The 16,253-nt window shown below is 44.5% G+C and overlaps 1 protein-coding gene across 2 annotated transcripts in view; it reads left to right on the forward strand.

The window, feature by feature from the left end:
- Positions 1–265: 265 nt before the first annotated feature.
- LOC138763017 (uncharacterized) overlaps positions 266–16,253 on the forward strand; it is a 145,846-nt gene continuing 129,858 nt past the window's right edge. For both annotated transcript variants that reach the window (XR_011357285.1, XM_069936510.1), the window contains exon 1: positions 266–670. Coding sequence is in view for 1 of the 2 variants with exons in the window: in XM_069936510.1 (XP_069792611.1) it covers positions 515–670 (156 nt within the window). In the remaining variant the exon portion in view is untranslated. The remainder of the gene's footprint in view (positions 671–16,253) is intronic.

Consider the following 16,253-nt stretch of genomic DNA (forward strand, 5'->3'; position numbering starts at 1 on the left):
GTAAGAATTCGGGGCAGGAGCAGATGTCTGTCCCCACAAGCCTTCACCATCGTTCATTTAGACTGCTTAAGGTTTTTAATATTGTCGCGTTGTCGCAACTGAGTCACAGTGTGAAGTGAAGAACGAGAAAATGATCAGACATAGTCGAGTCGAAGTTTGGTAAAAGTCGTTTACTCCAACAGTCACCTGCAGCTTTTTAAAGCCCCGCCCATTCCCAATGACTTCATCGCATTGTGACGACACAACTTCACTCAGAACCTCCCAAGCCGGTTTGACTAAGCCTCCGGTCAGCCACTTGAACATAATAATCCTTTAAAAATGTAATATACATGATTCCTCAAGAGTCGCCGTGAGTATTGCTCAGCGCCTCTAACAATGGGAGGAAGAGAAGCAAAGGAGAGTCCCTTCAAGGTCACTAAATGTCTGTGGACTCACCTCAGGCGTTCCCTGTAGCTGCACAGACTCTTGGGTGATCCATCGGCATCCTGAGCTCCAGATCCAAACCTCTGATACGATGAGGAAGCCTTCAGCGCCCGAGACCCTTCGGGAGGCCTGTCTTGCCCTCAGCATCCTCTTGAATTCCCATGAGCCTGTCTCCAGCAGGCCGCAGCCTGTGTGGGTGCCTCAGCCGCTGAGCCCCTCGCTGGACCACTGCCGAGGTCACTGTCAGGTAGGGTTGTCTTCTCAATGGGGGATGTTATAAAACCATAAGATGTAGGAGCAGAAATAGGCTATTTAGCCCATCATGTATTCTCTGCCATCAAGTCTGTCCCTGTTTCTGTTCTACTTCTGCACCACTCTATCGCTGAGCCCATTGCTGGACCACTACCGTGGTCACCGTCAGGTAGGGTTGTCTTCTCAATGGGGGATGTTATAAAACCATAAGATGTAGGAGCTGAAATAGGCTATTTAGCCCATCGTGTATTCTCTGCCATCGAGTCTGTCCCCGTTTCTGTTCTACTTCTGCACCACTCTCTCGCCCATCTCCCACAATTCCCTTCATCTCCACATGATCTGTGTTTTGAGTAAACTCAATGACTGACCCTCCACAGTCTCTGGGGTTGACAATTCCAAAGATTTTCCCCCATCTGAATGAAGAATTCCTCATCTTGTTCCCAAGTGGTTGACCCATTTTTATGAGGCTGTGGTCATTAGAAACACTCTCCTCTCTCCCTGTGTCCAGCCTGTCATGCTCTGTGAGAATTTTGTATGCTTCATTAAGATCACATGTCGAGGGAAAATGGTTCTTCTCAAACCAGTCATCCCAGAAGCAAGCCTGGTGAAGCCGCATTGAATTGAATCGAATTGCTTTTTATCATGTACCAAAGAACAGGAAGGATCTTTGATGATTCCAGGAATGAAAGGATTATCATATGAGAAGTGTTTAGCTCTTTTTCCGCTGGAACCCTGTTGCATGAATTAAAGGCCAATTTACCGGTTAAGTATCCAGTGGAAAAGGGAAACAATCAGCGCGCTGGTGTCAAATGACGTAATGGCAGGGGATTGTCGGCCTTGACCCCTACTTACATCCCTGGCATCAGCTGACGCCAGTGTGCTGATTCAACCAATGGTAAAAGGACAAGGTGCATCCTGGAACTATTGTTGAAGGCAGACTCTCCTATTCCCAGATATGACTAGTGGTCAGTGGGAAAGCAGTTTGTGTCCAGGTTAAAGATGGCCCAGAGGAAACAGCAAAAACGACTCCTTTAACTGGGACACTGCGCGGCCAATTAACTGGGATGCTAGTGGAAAAGGCTTTTTGCCTGTTCTCGTTGGAATTTAGGAGAATGGGGGGGGGGATCTCCTTGAAACATTTCAAACGTTGAAAGGAATGGTCAGAGTAGTTGTAGAAAGGTAGTTTCCCATGGTGGGGGTCTAGGACAAGAGGGCACAACTTCATGATTGAAAGAATTGAACAGAGATGTGGAGGAATTTCTTCAACCAGAGGGTGGTGAATCTATGGAATATGTTGCCACAGGCTGTTGTGGAGGCCAGGTCATTTGGTGTATTTAAAGCAGACAGAGATATCACGTGAGTAATGTTCAACATGAGTTCTTTGTCATATACATGAGTACAATGTGTAGAGTTACCAAAACTCTTCCTTGCTGCAGTCACACAGGTACATAAGATTGACCAATGACAAGAGTATAAATTACATTATTGCAATACATCATCATTCAGGTGCCCTGCGGTTGGGCATGGCTGATCATGTCCCTCCATGCGTCATGATCTCTGACCCTCCGAATTGTTGCCTCCCATGTTCTCCTTCGGTGAAGGTTCCATCTTTGAGCTGAGACCATAGTCGATGTCAAGCCCATGATTATACAAGGGGAAAAATACTGAAGTGGTTTCCCGTTGCCTTCTTTAGTTGCAGTGTCCATACTGGATGGGTCACCCTGCCCATTGATCAGATTCATCTGCCCAGAGTTTTTAGTTTTACAACCATAAATTCCAATTTGTGGAATCTACTTGTAAAAAAAAACATCCACCATCTGCAACCCATGGCTTCATGTGTCCCTGACTGGGAGGCTAAACAGGTCCTACACCTTGCACAAGGGTGACCCGTAAGCTATCGGATGGGAGGGGTGTCCCTACACCTTCTTTTACTGAGCAATTGTGCAGCACCGACCCCTCATTGAATACATCAAGGCAGAAAAAGGAGATAAAAATAAAATGATAGATAAATTGAAAATGAGAAACAAAGTGAAGTGAGGAAAGTTTAAGGTAGACATTAGGGTAAGTTTTTTTACACAGATATTGGGGGCCTGGAATGCCTTACCAGGGGTGGTGGTGGAGGCTGAAACATTAGGGGCATTTAAGAGACACTTAGACAAGCACATGGATAAAAGAAAAATAAAGGATTATGCGGTAGGAAGGATTGAGGTTTTTTTTGCACACCTAGGGCTGAAGGGCCTTTACTGTGCTGTAGTATTAAAAAATATCCACTGTTGGAGTTAGCACAAGAAAATAAAACAGACAATTCAGTGATGCAAACAGATCTTTTGATGGTCCTAGAGTAGTTTATGGTCAGGGTTAGGATAGTACGGGGAGGTTCAAGAGCCTGATAGTTGTTGGATTAAAAACTATTATTGAACTTAGAGGGGCTGGACTTCAGGCTTTTGTACCTTCTGCCTGAAGGTAGCAGCGAGAAGAGGTTGTGGCCACGATGATGGGTCCTTTATGATGTTGGCTGCCTTCTTGAGGCAGCATCTCACATCGTTGCCTGCAATGGAAGGGAAGTTGGAGTCTGTGATGGACCTGCCTGTGTTTGCCACTTTCCACAGCCTTCTGTGTTCCTGGGTACATAACAAGTTTGTAATAGTAAAATTATCCAATCTCGATAACTCCACTTTTGTCCCATGGTCTTACATACATGTTCCATGTATGAGCTATTTACTGATCTGCTCGTAAAATAACCTCTGTGACTACATCTTTACCACATGTAACAATAGGCTTGAACTTGAATTTCAACTGGATCCTTGACTTCCTGGCCAGTAGACAGTAAAGAGGGAGGATGGGTGGCAACTCCTCCTCCACAATAATCCTGAATGCCAATGCCCCTCAAGGCTGTGCATTTGACTCCCTGTTACACTCATGACTGTGTGGAGAAACATTATTCCAGTTCCATCTACAAGGGTCCATGCACCTGTCTTTACTGACGTGACGGTGTAGAGAGGGTCAGTTCCTTCATGTTCCTGGGAGGACCTCTCCTGCAGCCAGCACATCAAAGCAACCATGAAGAAGACATATCAACACCACGACTTTCTAAGAAGCTGAGGAGATTCAGCATGCCATCGTGTGCTCTATCAAATTTCTACAGGTGTACTGTAGAAAGTACACTGGCTGGTTGCATCACAGCCTGCCTTGAGAGCCTCCTTACACCTTCCTGCTCAGTCACATCCTGGGGTTCAAGGACCCAACCCAGTGATATCCCTGCCGATCCGTTTATTCCCATTCTTTGCTTTCTGTCCAGTATCGATTCTCTATCCATGAGAAACCTTTGGAGGACTAAGTGGGTGTTGTGCAGAGGGATCTGGGAGTGCTTGTGCATGAATCATAAAAATTTGGTCTGCAGGTGCAGCAGATGATCAAGAAAGCAAATAGGATGTCGGCCTGCATTGCTGGGATTAAATTGAAGAGCAGGGAGATTCTGCTACCACTGTACAGAGGAATGTTGAGGCCACATCTGGAGTATTTTGTGGGGCTCTGGTCTTTTTACTTGAGGAAGGATCGGAGGTGGTAAAAAGGAGGTTCAACAAGTTGATTTGAATCATAAAACACTACAGCGCAGAAATAGGCCATTCAACCCATCTAATCTATGCCGAACCATTTATTCTGCCCAGTTGAATTGACCTGCAATGGGATCATAGCCCTCCATGCTCTTCTCATCCATGTACCAATCCAACCTTCTCTTGAATGTTGAAATTGAACCTAATCCACCTTCACTGGCAGCAAGTTCCCCACAATGTACCACCTAAGCATCTCACCTTTCACCCTTAAACCATGCCCTTTTGTTCTTGTCTAACCTCTTTCTCTTTGGCTTGGCTTCGCGGACGAAGATTTATGGAGGGGGTAAAAGTCCACGTCAGCTGCAGGCTCGTTTGTGGCTGACAAGTCCGATGCGGGACAGGCAGACACGGTTGAAGCGGTTGCAGGGGAAAATTGGTTGGTTGGGTTTGGGGGTTGGGTTTTTCCTCCTTTGCCTTTTGTCAGTGAGGTGGGCTCTGCGGTCTTCTTCAAAGGAGGTTGCTGCCCGCCAAACTGTGAGGTGCCAAGATGCATGGTTTGAGGCGATATCAGCCCACTGGCGGTGGTCAATGTGGCAGGCACCAAGAGATTTCTTTAGGCAGTCCTTGTACCTTTTCTTTGGTGCACCTCTGTCACGGTGGCCAGTGGAGAGCTCGCCATATAACACGATCTTGGGAAGGCGATGGTCCTCCATTCTGGAGACGTGACCCACCCAGCGCAGCTGGATCTTCAGCAGCGTGGACTCGATGCTGTCGACCTCTGCCATCTCGAGTACTTCGACGTTAGGGATGAAAGCGCTCCAATGGATGTTGAGGATGGAGCGGAGACAACGCTGGTGGAAGCGTTCTAGGAGCCGTAGGTGATGCCGGTAGAGGACCCATGATTCTGAGCCGAACAGGAGTGTGGGTATGACAACGACTCTGTATACGCTTATCTTTGTGAGGTTTTTCAGTTGGTTGTTTTTCCAGACTCTTTTGTGTAGTCTTCCAAAGGCATATTTGCCTTGGCGAGTCTGTTGTCTATCTCATTGTCGATCCTTGCATCTGATGAAATGGTACAGCCGAGATAGGTAAACTGGTTGACCGTTTTGAGTTTTGTGTGCCCGATGGAGATGTGGGGGGGCTGGTAATCATGGTGGGGAGCTGGCTGATGGAGGACCTCAGTTTTCTTCAGGCTGACTTCCAGGCCAAACATTTTGGCAGTTTCCGCAAAGCAGGACGTCAAGCGCTGAAGAGCTGGCTCTGAATGGGCAACTAAAGCGGCATCGTCTGCAAAGAGTAGTTCACGGACAAGTTTCTCTTGTGTCTTGGTGTGAGCTTGCAGGCGCCTCAGATTGAAGAGACTGCCATCCGTGCGGTACCGGATGTAAACAGCGTCTTCATTGTTGGGGTCTTTCATGGCTAGCCTTAGTGGAAAAAGCCTGCTTGTATTTACTCTATATCTGTGCGACACATTAGGCTACTTAACAAGAGCCCATGGTTATAACAGGAAATATTCTAGCTTGGGTAGAGCATTGGCTGATTGGCAGGAAGCAGAGCATTGGAATACAAGGATCATATTCTATTAGCTGCCAGTTGCTAGTGGTGTTCCACATGGGTCAGTGTTGGGGCTGCTTCTTTTTATGTTGTATATTAATGATTTGGATTATGGTATGAATGAGTTTGTGGACAAGTTTGCAGTTAATACAAAGGTAGGTAGAGGAGCAGGTAGAGGAATTAGGGAGGCTGCAGAAGGATTTAGCCAGATTAAGAGAATGGGCAGAGAAGTGGCAAATTAGAAATAATGTCAGAAAATGTGCAGTCCTGCACTTTGATAGAAAAAATAAATGGGCAGACCTCTTCTAAATGGGGAGAAAATTGAAAATATCCAGTTGCAAAGGGACCTGGGAGTCCTCGTGCAAGGTAGCCCGAAGGTAAACTTGCAGGTTGAGATGGTGGTGAAGAAGGCAAATGTGATGCTGACATTCATTTCAAGAGGAATAGAATATAAGAGAAGGGACTGAGGCTTTACAGGGCACTGGCGAGATCTCACAGAGCATTGTGAGCAGTTTTGGGCTCCTCATTTAAGAAAAAATGTGCTGACATTGGAGAGGGTTCAGAGGAGGTTCACAAGGATGATTCCAGGAATGAAAGGGTTATCACATGGGGAGCGCTTGACAGCTCTTGGCCTGTACTCGTTGGAAAATTAGGAGAATTGATAATCAAAAGATTTATAACAAATATGTATATTAAACTGCAAGAAAAGGAGAATGAGGAAACAAATGGTAAAACTAAACAAAAATGGGAACAAGATTTAAATATAAAGATAAAAAAGGAAACATGGGAGAAGTTATGTTCTGGAATGATGAGAAATACAATAAATACGAGGTTACGTATGATACAATATAACTGGATACACAGGCTATTCATTACACCTCAAAAGTTAAATAAATGGGACCCAACAGTATCTGATAGATGTTTTCGATGTAAAAAAGAAATGGGAACAACAATTCATGCAATCTGGACATGTGAGAGAGTAGAAAAATTTTGGGAAGATCTAAATCAGATATTAAATAAAATTACAGAAAACAATATACCAAAGAATCCAGAGATCTTCCTCCTAAGTAACATAAAAAACAAAGAATTTGGAATTGATTTGGAGGACGCACAAAAAAGATTTGTTAAGATAGCTCTAGCCGTAGCAACAAAATGTATTATGTCAACCTGGAAAATGGAAGATCATTTGAAAATACCACAATGGTATATAGAAATGAATAAATGTATTCCATTAGAAAAAATAACATATAGTTTAAGAAATAATATTGAAATATTTGAACAAATATGGGAGCCTTACAAGAAACACAATAGCGAAAACCTACCGGGGACATTCACTACCTAAATTAACGGAAGGAGAAGGAAATGAAAAGAATTGACTCAGTGGAATTTCTTGTGTATTGTTATTGAATGACAACATTGTTTGACTGGTTTAATGTATCCTAGATTTTGTACTTTAAATGGACGGGAGGGGGGAGGTAGGGAGGGTGGGATGGGAGGAGGGGGGGGGGGGGGAGAAAATGGCACTGTATATGTTTGAAAAGGAAAAAGTGTGTATCATGGTTAATGTGGTTTATGGTGTGAAAAATAAAATTTTTTTAAAAATTAACAAAAAAGAAAATTAGGAGAATGAGGGGAGATCTCATTGAAACGTTTTGAATGTTGAAAGACATGGACAGAGTAGACGGAGAAAATTTGCTTCCCATGGTGGAAGAGTTGAGGACAACTTTAGGATTAAAGGACATCCACTTAGAAAAGAGATGTCGATGAATTTCTTTAGCCAGAGAGTGTTTTCTCAAATTGTAAACATGCAGCACAGTAACAGGCCATTCTGGCCCACGAGCCCATGCTACCCAGTTACACCCATTTAAGTTACAGCACCCATACGTTTTGAGCAGTGGGAGGAAACCAGAACACCCAGAGGAAACCCATACAGACACAGGGAGAATATATAAACTCTTACAGTGCTGGACAAGCAAGGGTCGCTGGTGCTGTAACATTGTTGCGCTAACCACTACGCTAACCACGTCGCCCCCCAATCTGTGGAATTTGTTGCCACAGGCTATTGTGGAGGCCAAGTCATTGGGTGTGTTTAAGGCAGAAATCGATAGATTTCTGATTAGTCAGGGCATCAAAGGTTATGGGGAGAAGGTTGGGCAGTGGGGCTGAGAGGGAAAATGGATCAGCTCATGAGTAAAGGGCAGGGCAGACTCAATGGGCTGAATAGCCTATTTCTGCTCCTAACATAGTCTATACCCCTAATTATTTGTATACCTCTATCTAATCTCCTCTCATTCTCCAATGCTCCAGGGAATAAAGTCCTCAACCTTTAACTATAAACCAGGCCTTCAAGAGGAATATCTTTGTAAACTTTCTCTGCACTCTTTCCCTCTTAATGACATTTCCCGATTTGGAGATGAGGGATGAGCCAATGAGAAGAGATACTGGAGCTATACTCAGTGGCATTCAGAGGCATGAGAGAGTGGATCATATGGAGACGTAAAATTATTAAATGAATAGACTCAGGGAGGGTTTTCCCACTGGCAGGTAAGACTAGAGTCAGGAGACATCGCCTCAGGATTTGGAAGGAGTAGATTTAGGATGGAGATGAGGAGGAACGGCTGCTCCCAGTGCGGAGTGTATTTGTGGAATTCTCTGCCCAAGGGAGCAGTAGAGACTGCCTCACTGCATGTATTTAATGCAGCTCGAATGATTTTTTGCCTAGTCGGGGAATTAGGGGTTTTGGGAAACAGGCGTGGAGGAGGAACTGAATCGATGGCTATATCAGCCACGATCTTGTTGAATGGCAGAGTAGGTTTGATGGGCCGAATGGCCTGCTCCAGGTTCTTGGCATTCTAATGTTATCTTACTGCTGATTCTGTGTGTAGATTAATAGACTGAAACATTACCTCTGTTTCTTCCACTGCTTCCACTGTTTTCTGATTTTATTACAGAGATCCAGCATCTTCCCAATTTTCCCCTTGTCACAAGTACAACAGGTAAACTCAGTCTTGATGAAGGGTTCCTCCCTGAAGCATCGACTGTTCCTTTGCCCCCTCACTGATGCTCCTCGACTACCTGAGTTTATCCAGCAAGCTGTGTTTTGCTTTGGATTCTACTGTCTGCCATCTCTCTCGTGTCTCCAGAGTTCATATTTTGTTTGGATGACTTGATATGGAAAATCTTAAAGAGGATGGTGATTTTTGTTTTTGTGGTCAGACTTACAACGAGACAAAAAGTCTCCTTTTTAATATTTTATTTCACAACATAGCACTTCCACAAAGTCTGAAATGCATTAGCTCACAGACATATTTTGTTTCCTTAAAAACTGGGCAACTTAATTATAAACACATCAACTATCCATGAAATAAATGTTAAAACAATGCTGGAGAAAGTCAGCAGGTCAAAGAGTGTACTTCGATACAGCAAAGATAAAGATCCTTAACCAATGTTTCAGGCTTGAGCCCTTCATCAAGGTATAAGCAAAATTTAGGTAGGCGCCCGAACAAAATGGAAAAAGAAATAAATAGGTTTATTGTCATGTGGACCAAGGTTCAGTGAGAAGATTTGTTCTGTTTGCTTATCAGCAGGTCAACACCCCCCCCCCCCCCCCCCCACCCCCACCAGACAGGCACAGCAAAGGCAGAGTGCAGAGGGGAGAATGAGAGGGAGTGACCTTGGGAGCGGTCAAATCTAGGAACAGTAGTGAGAAGCTCACAAAATGATGGTCCCATTTCTTTTAACTGATCCATGGGAGTAAAATGTAAGGGTATTTTTTCAGAGATGTACAACATCAATCCTTTTACCCCCTAAATTGATCATCGCAAATGCACAGAAGAACATTCCTTTAAAGGAAATTGATCCGAGTTCGGGTGAAGTGCGGGTTGATTGTTCAGTGCAAGTACACCGATTTACAGAAGAGACCGCATACAGTTTGGGGTGGATGTGGGGAGTGGAAGTCTGCAGATGTTCAGTTTGAAGGTGTCTCAGTGGCCTTTTCAAACTTACCCAAACAGAAGGCCTGGCAGGATCAGCGTCAGAAACTCACTCAGGGGTGGGGGGTGGTGCCACTGTCACTTCCCCCTCACTGCGCGTGCGTGTGAGAAGAAACATGGCCGTGCACGCTGCATTTAACGGGTAAGTGACTTCTGCCACTTATTTTGTTATCCATTTGGGGGGGGGGGGTAGGCCCTACACACCCCCCCCCCCAAATGGAGGACAAATTAGCGTCTGGCTCGAAGTGGCACAGGACTGTCCGGCCTAAAACTGGACGTCTGGCCACCCTAGTGGAGACACAATAGTGCTGGAGAAACTCAGCAGGTTACACAGTGTCCAAGGGAAGCAGAATGCAGTCGACGTTTCAGGCCTGAGCTCTTTGTCAGCAATGCAGATGCACCGATATGTCTGTCCATGGCCTCGGTTTGGCAGTGCAAAATGGAAGAACAACACCTTGTAATTCCATAGCGACATCAATATCAACCTCCAGTTTCCATCTACCCACTTCCCCAGTCTCTCATGTTCCTTCTCCCTCTGCTTCCTTTCTTCCAGCTCCCCACCACCCCTTCTCCTGTCAGAGACCTACCCTTTTTAGCCCTCTTTCCCTTCCCCATCAGCTTCTTTACTCTCCCACCTGTATCCACCTATGACCTCTTACATGTTGGCTTTTGCTCTCCCTCTTTCCCTCCCACCTTTTCAGTCAGGCGTCTGTCTCTTTTTCCACATTCCTGATGCAGGCCCGAAGCGTTGGTCACCTTTTACTTCCTATGGATGCTGCATGACCTGCTGAGTTTCTCCAGCGTGCTTGTGCAGAATCCAGGAAGGATTCGTTGTCACTGTGGTGAATGTCTGCCAAGCTGCCTGTCTCCCCTCTGGCAAACCTTGCTGTACTAGCATTGGCTGTGCATTTTCTCTACCGTTAAAGACACTCCCCTTGGGTATAACTGTGTATGCACCCATTGTCTTTCATTATTGTACCATAAGTTTCTGCTAATAAAAGCCATGAATATTGTTTGACCGCATCGTCTCTGTCTACTTCATCAACTGGCACTTCAGTCACTGAGAAGGAACAACTATCCAACAGCCTGACGTTTTGCCAAAGGTTGTTGCTGGATTTGTTTTACATCCGAATTGCAAGCCTGGGGTTGTTGTAAGTGAGAGGAATTGAAATGTCAGTGTCCATGTTACTGACCTCCAACACAACCTGCTAAAGGAGCTGTCCAGGAGCAAGAAGGAATTTCCAATTTTGTCAAGCGTGCAGTCGGCAGATAAATCTTTTTCCAAGAAAAGGAGTCTGTAGCACTCCATTTGGAAACTGAGTCAGGGTCAAGATTGTGTGAGTTGAAGCCAGCCTGCAATCAATACCTTCCGACAAGAGTATTTAGAATTCCTATCTTGCTGCCATCAGCAATTTGGAGCTGTTCAGCCAGGGTACAGTAAACACATCAACGTGAATCGTTACTTGACCATGTACTACACTGCCAATTAAAGCATGCATTAATATAGCGCCCATACAATAAGCCCTGCCAAGGAACTTCACAAGAATGCAGTTGGACAACAGCTGATCCAAATCAGATTAGAGAGTGTTTACAAAAAATAAAACCAGACCTGGAAACTCTGCAGGTCTCTCCACCTTAGTTGGGAGAGAGACAGACCAATGTTTCAGATCGGCGGTCCTCTGCCAGAACAAGGGAGTGAACAAGAGATGCATAGAGGGGGCAAGAGTGGGATATTTTTTGAAGAGTCCCCAACCTGAAACAGTGACTGTGTTGATGGTAAATGGAAGGATACTTAACAGAGTGGAGGAACAGAGGGACCTTGGGGTTCAAATCCACAGCTCTCTCCAGGTTGCTATGCAGGTTGATAAGGATAGTTTAGAAGACCTCTGGTCTGCTGGGCTTTATTAGTCGGGGGTTTGAGTTCGGGAGTTGTGAAGTAATGTTGCAGCGTGAAAAAATTCTGGTGAGACCACATTTAGAATATTGTGTTCAGTTTTGGTCACCTCATTACAGGAAGGCCGAGGAAGCTTTGGAGAGGATGCAGAGGAGATTTACCAGGATGTGGCCTGGATTGGAGAACGTGTCTTATGAGGCAAGGTTAGCGGACTTTTTGGAATGAAGAAGGATGAGAGGTCCACAAGATTATGAGAGGCAAGGATAGGGTGAACAGCCAGCACCTTTATCCCAAGTACCAGAGGACATCTGTACAAAGTGAAGGGTGAAAAGTTTAGTGGAAACGTAAGGAGATTTATTTTTTACACAGAGAGTTGTGGATACCTGGAATGCATTGCCAGGGATGATGGTGTAGTCTGGAACATTAGGGGCATTTAAGAGACAGGCATATGGATGGAAGAAAAATAGAGGGTTATGTGGTCGGGAGGGTTTAGTGTTTTCTTTAGGTATATATAGTCATCACATCATCAGGGGCCGAAGAGCCTGTACTGTAGTGTTCTATGCCCTCTTCCCACAGATACAACCAGGCCTCCTGGATAATGCCAGCATTTTCTGCTTTTATTTTAGATTTCCAGCATCTGCTGTTTTTGGTTCTGATTTTCCTGGAGATTATTAAGGTAGGGGACTGAAAGCTTGGTCTCAGGGATAGGTCTTCACAAGCTTTTTTTAATAAGGGGGGGAGGGGGGAAGAGGCAGAGGGTTCAGAAAGGAGTTGCTGATCTCAGCACAGAGTGCTTACATTCGGGAGATGCAGAACTGCAGATGCAGGAATCCTGTGCAAGCAATTAGAAGCTGGAGGGCGTCAGCAGATTCACTCCTTCCTCTGCTGGGAGTTTGATCAGAATTCAACATTCAAATCAAGTTTGTCGCGTACGCGAGGTCAATGTCCAAATGCACTGAAGCTCTTCCTTGCGACAGGTACACAAGCTGCACCAACTACCAGAGTAAAAATACCACAAATGCCAGGAGAGCAAAGGAGAAAATAAATATCAAAGAATAGATTAATCAATATTCACAGTTGCAATTAGTGCAGGGAAACAAATGATGTTTAAGTAGTGCAGACAGATCTTTTGGTGGTGGGGGGGGGGGGGGGTCCTGAGTAGTTTAGAGTTAGGGTTAGGGTAGTTCAGGGAGGTTCAAGAGTCTGATAGATTAAAAAGAGCCCCTCCCTCAGAGCCAGACTGGGAACATCCGTGGGGTGGGTGATTTAAGCTGGGGTTCGACGCTGAACTGTTTGAAAGTCGGGAGCCTCACAGTGGGTCAGCAGCCACTTCACCTCCTGTCACATTGGAGTGTAGGGACCTTCCATTTCAGCTGGATGAGCCATTGTCTGTAGTACAGGGCAACAGACTTACTAGAAGAGCTGACATTGAACCTGTTCAGATGCCAGACTGTGAGGAAATGAGCATATTCCTGGAATGTGAAATATTTTTGAAAACCTCACCAATAACAAAACTACAATAGTATGCTGAATTGATCTAAAGGGAGACAATAAATAGAAAAATAAGTAATAAATATTCACAGGAACTGAAGTGCATAGAAAAGTGACATGCAATAGTGCAAATGGTCCTTTTGTGGTGTTGGAGAAGTTCTTGATCAGTGTAACATTGGGAGGTTCAAGTGCCTGATAATTGTTGGAAAGACACTGTTCATGAACCCAGAGGTGCTAATCATTATGCTTCTGTACCTTTTGCCCAAAGAGTGCAGTGAGGAGATGTTGTGATGCTCCCTCATGCTACTGCCCCTACACTTTCAGCTGCCCTCCATCTCCATGACCACATTGTCACCGAGATGCTGTTGCGGCCTTTCATCTTAACCTGCTCCCATTTGCCCTTTGCTCTCTATCATTGCTACCCATAACGACCTTAGACATGGGAACAGAAATAGGCTACTCAGCCCATTGAGTCTGCCCCATTATTGGATCATGAGCTGCATTTCTCCACTCAGTCCCATTGCCCGGCCTTTTCCCCATAACCTCTGAAGCCCTGGCTAATTTAAGAACCTAGCAATCCCTGTCTTAAATACACCCAAATTCCACAGATTTACCCCCCTCTGGCTGAAGAAATTCCTCTGCTTTTCCATTCTAAGCAGATGCCCTTCAATCCTGAAGTTGTCCCTCTTGTCCTAGACTCTACCACCATGGAAGCAACCTTTCTACATCTAATCTGTCCACACCTTTCAACATTCAAAATGTTTCAATGAAATCCCCCTCATTCTCCTAACCCAAGTACGATCCTCATATGATAACCCTTTCATTCCTAGAATCATATGTGTGAATCTCCTCTGAACCCTCTCCAATGTCAGCACATCCATTCTTAAATGAGGAGCCCAAAACTGCTCACAGTTCTCCAAATGAGGACACACTGGTGCCTTATAAAGCCTCAACATCTGTGTTCTTGTATTCTATATCTCTTGAAATGAATGCCAGCTCAGTCTCCCCCTCAACTTGCCTCCCATCTCTTCATAACCCTCTCACATCTTGACCCACAATCCCCCATTTTTATACTTCCAACTTTAGTCTCGATAAAGGGTCCTGACTTGAAATGTTGACTCACCATTTCTCCCCACAGATGCTTCTCGGACTGTCCAGCTCCACATAGTTTGATTAAATTCAGGAGTGAGCAAAAATAGCAGGGTTTAAGGATCAAAGAGATGGCTGATAATGTCCTGCCCTGCTGCGGATGCCCATAGGAATGGATGTAACACTCCAAATGAATGTGATTTTAAAATGTGGCTGTTACTACCTCTGTGACTCGGGGAAACTTCCACTCTGTGAGAGAGAGAACTTGTTAATTCTGTACCCTGCCTTTGTCTTCAGGACCCAAACTTGTCAGACTTTATTTTCCTTAATAGCAAAAGGAGGGATAAAATTGGTCCCTTGAAGAATCAGAGCAGACAACTGTGTGTGGAGCCAAAAGTGATGGGGGAGATCTTGAACAATTTCTTTTCAGTATTCACTAAGGAGAAGGATATTGAATTGTGCAGGGTAAAGGAAGCAAAGAGGGTAATTTTGGAGACTGTAGTGATTAAGAAAGAGGAAGTATTGGAGCTTTTAAAGCTTATAAGTCTCCAGGACCTGACGGGATATTCCTCAGGACCTTGAGAGAAGTTAGTGAGGAAATAGCAGAGGTTCTGACAGTGGTTTTTCAAATGTCATTAGAGATGGGTATAATGCCGGAGGTTTGACGTATTGCACATGTGGTTCCGTTGTTTAAAAAGGGTTCGAGGAACAAGCCTAGCAAGTATTGGCCTGTGTTTGACATCTGTGGTAGGTAAATTAATGGAAAGTGTTCTTAGAGGGAGTATATATAAGTACCTGGAGAAACAGGGTCTGATCAGGAACATTCAACACAAATTTGTGCGTGGAAGGTTACGTTTGACCAATCTTGATGATTTTTTCGAAGAGGTGACTAGGAATGGTGATGAGAGTAGAGCAGTAGATGTTATTTATATGGACTGCAGTAAGGCCTTCGATAAGGTTCCACATGGAAGGTTCAGTTGTTCGGTATTAATTTTGAGATATTCAAATGGATTCAACAGTGGCTGCAAGGGAGATGCCAGAGTGTCGTAGTGGATAACTGTTTGTCAGGCTGGAGGCCAGTGATAAGTGGTGTGCCTCAGGGATCTGTACTGGGTCCATTGCTGTTTGTCATAAACATTAATGATTTGGATGATGGTGTGGTAAATTGGATTACTAAGTATGCAGATGATACTAAAATGAGTAGAATTGTGGATAATCAAGAAGGTTTTCAAAGATTGTAGAGGGATTTGGACTGCTTAGAAGAGTAGGCTGAAAGATGGCAGATGGAGTTTAATGCTGAAAAGTGTGGAGTGCTCCATTTTGGAAGGAATTATCAAAAAAGGACATAGGTAATAAATGGGAGGGGATTGAGCAATGCAGAGGAGCAGAAAGATCTATGAATAACAGTGCATCATTCCCTGAAGGTAGAATCTCATGTGGATAGGGTGGTGAAGAAGTCTTTTAGTATGCTGGTCTTTATAAATCAATGCATAGAATACAGGAGCTGGGAAGTGATGTTGAGACTGTTCAAGGCATTGGTGAGGCCATGTTTAGAATACTGTGTGCAGTTCTGGTCACCGAATTATAGGAAGAATATCAACAAGGTGGAGAGAGTGCAGAGAAGATTTATGAAAATGTTTCCTGGGTTTCAGCATCTAGATTACAAAGAAAGATTGAGCAGATTAGGTCTTTATTCTTTGGAGCATAGAAGGTTGAGAGGGGATTTGATAGAGGTATTTAAGATTATAAGAGGGATAGATAGAGTTGATGTGGATAGGCTTTTTCCATTGAGAGTAGGAGAGATTGAAACAAGAGGTCATGAGTTAAGAGTTAAGGGGCAAAAGTTTAGAAGGAACATGAAGGGGAACTTCTTTACTCAGAGAGTGGTGGCTGTGTGGAATGAGCTTCCGGGAGAAGTAGTGGCAGCAGGGTCCATTTTGTCATTTAAGGAAAAATTGGATAGGTATATGGATGGGAGGGGAATAGAGGGTTATGAACAGGGTT

The sequence above is a fragment of the Narcine bancroftii genome, chromosome 5, assembly GCF_036971445.1.
Source record: "Narcine bancroftii isolate sNarBan1 chromosome 5, sNarBan1.hap1, whole genome shotgun sequence".
In the NCBI taxonomy this organism is placed as follows: domain Eukaryota; kingdom Metazoa; phylum Chordata; class Chondrichthyes; order Torpediniformes; family Narcinidae; genus Narcine; species Narcine bancroftii.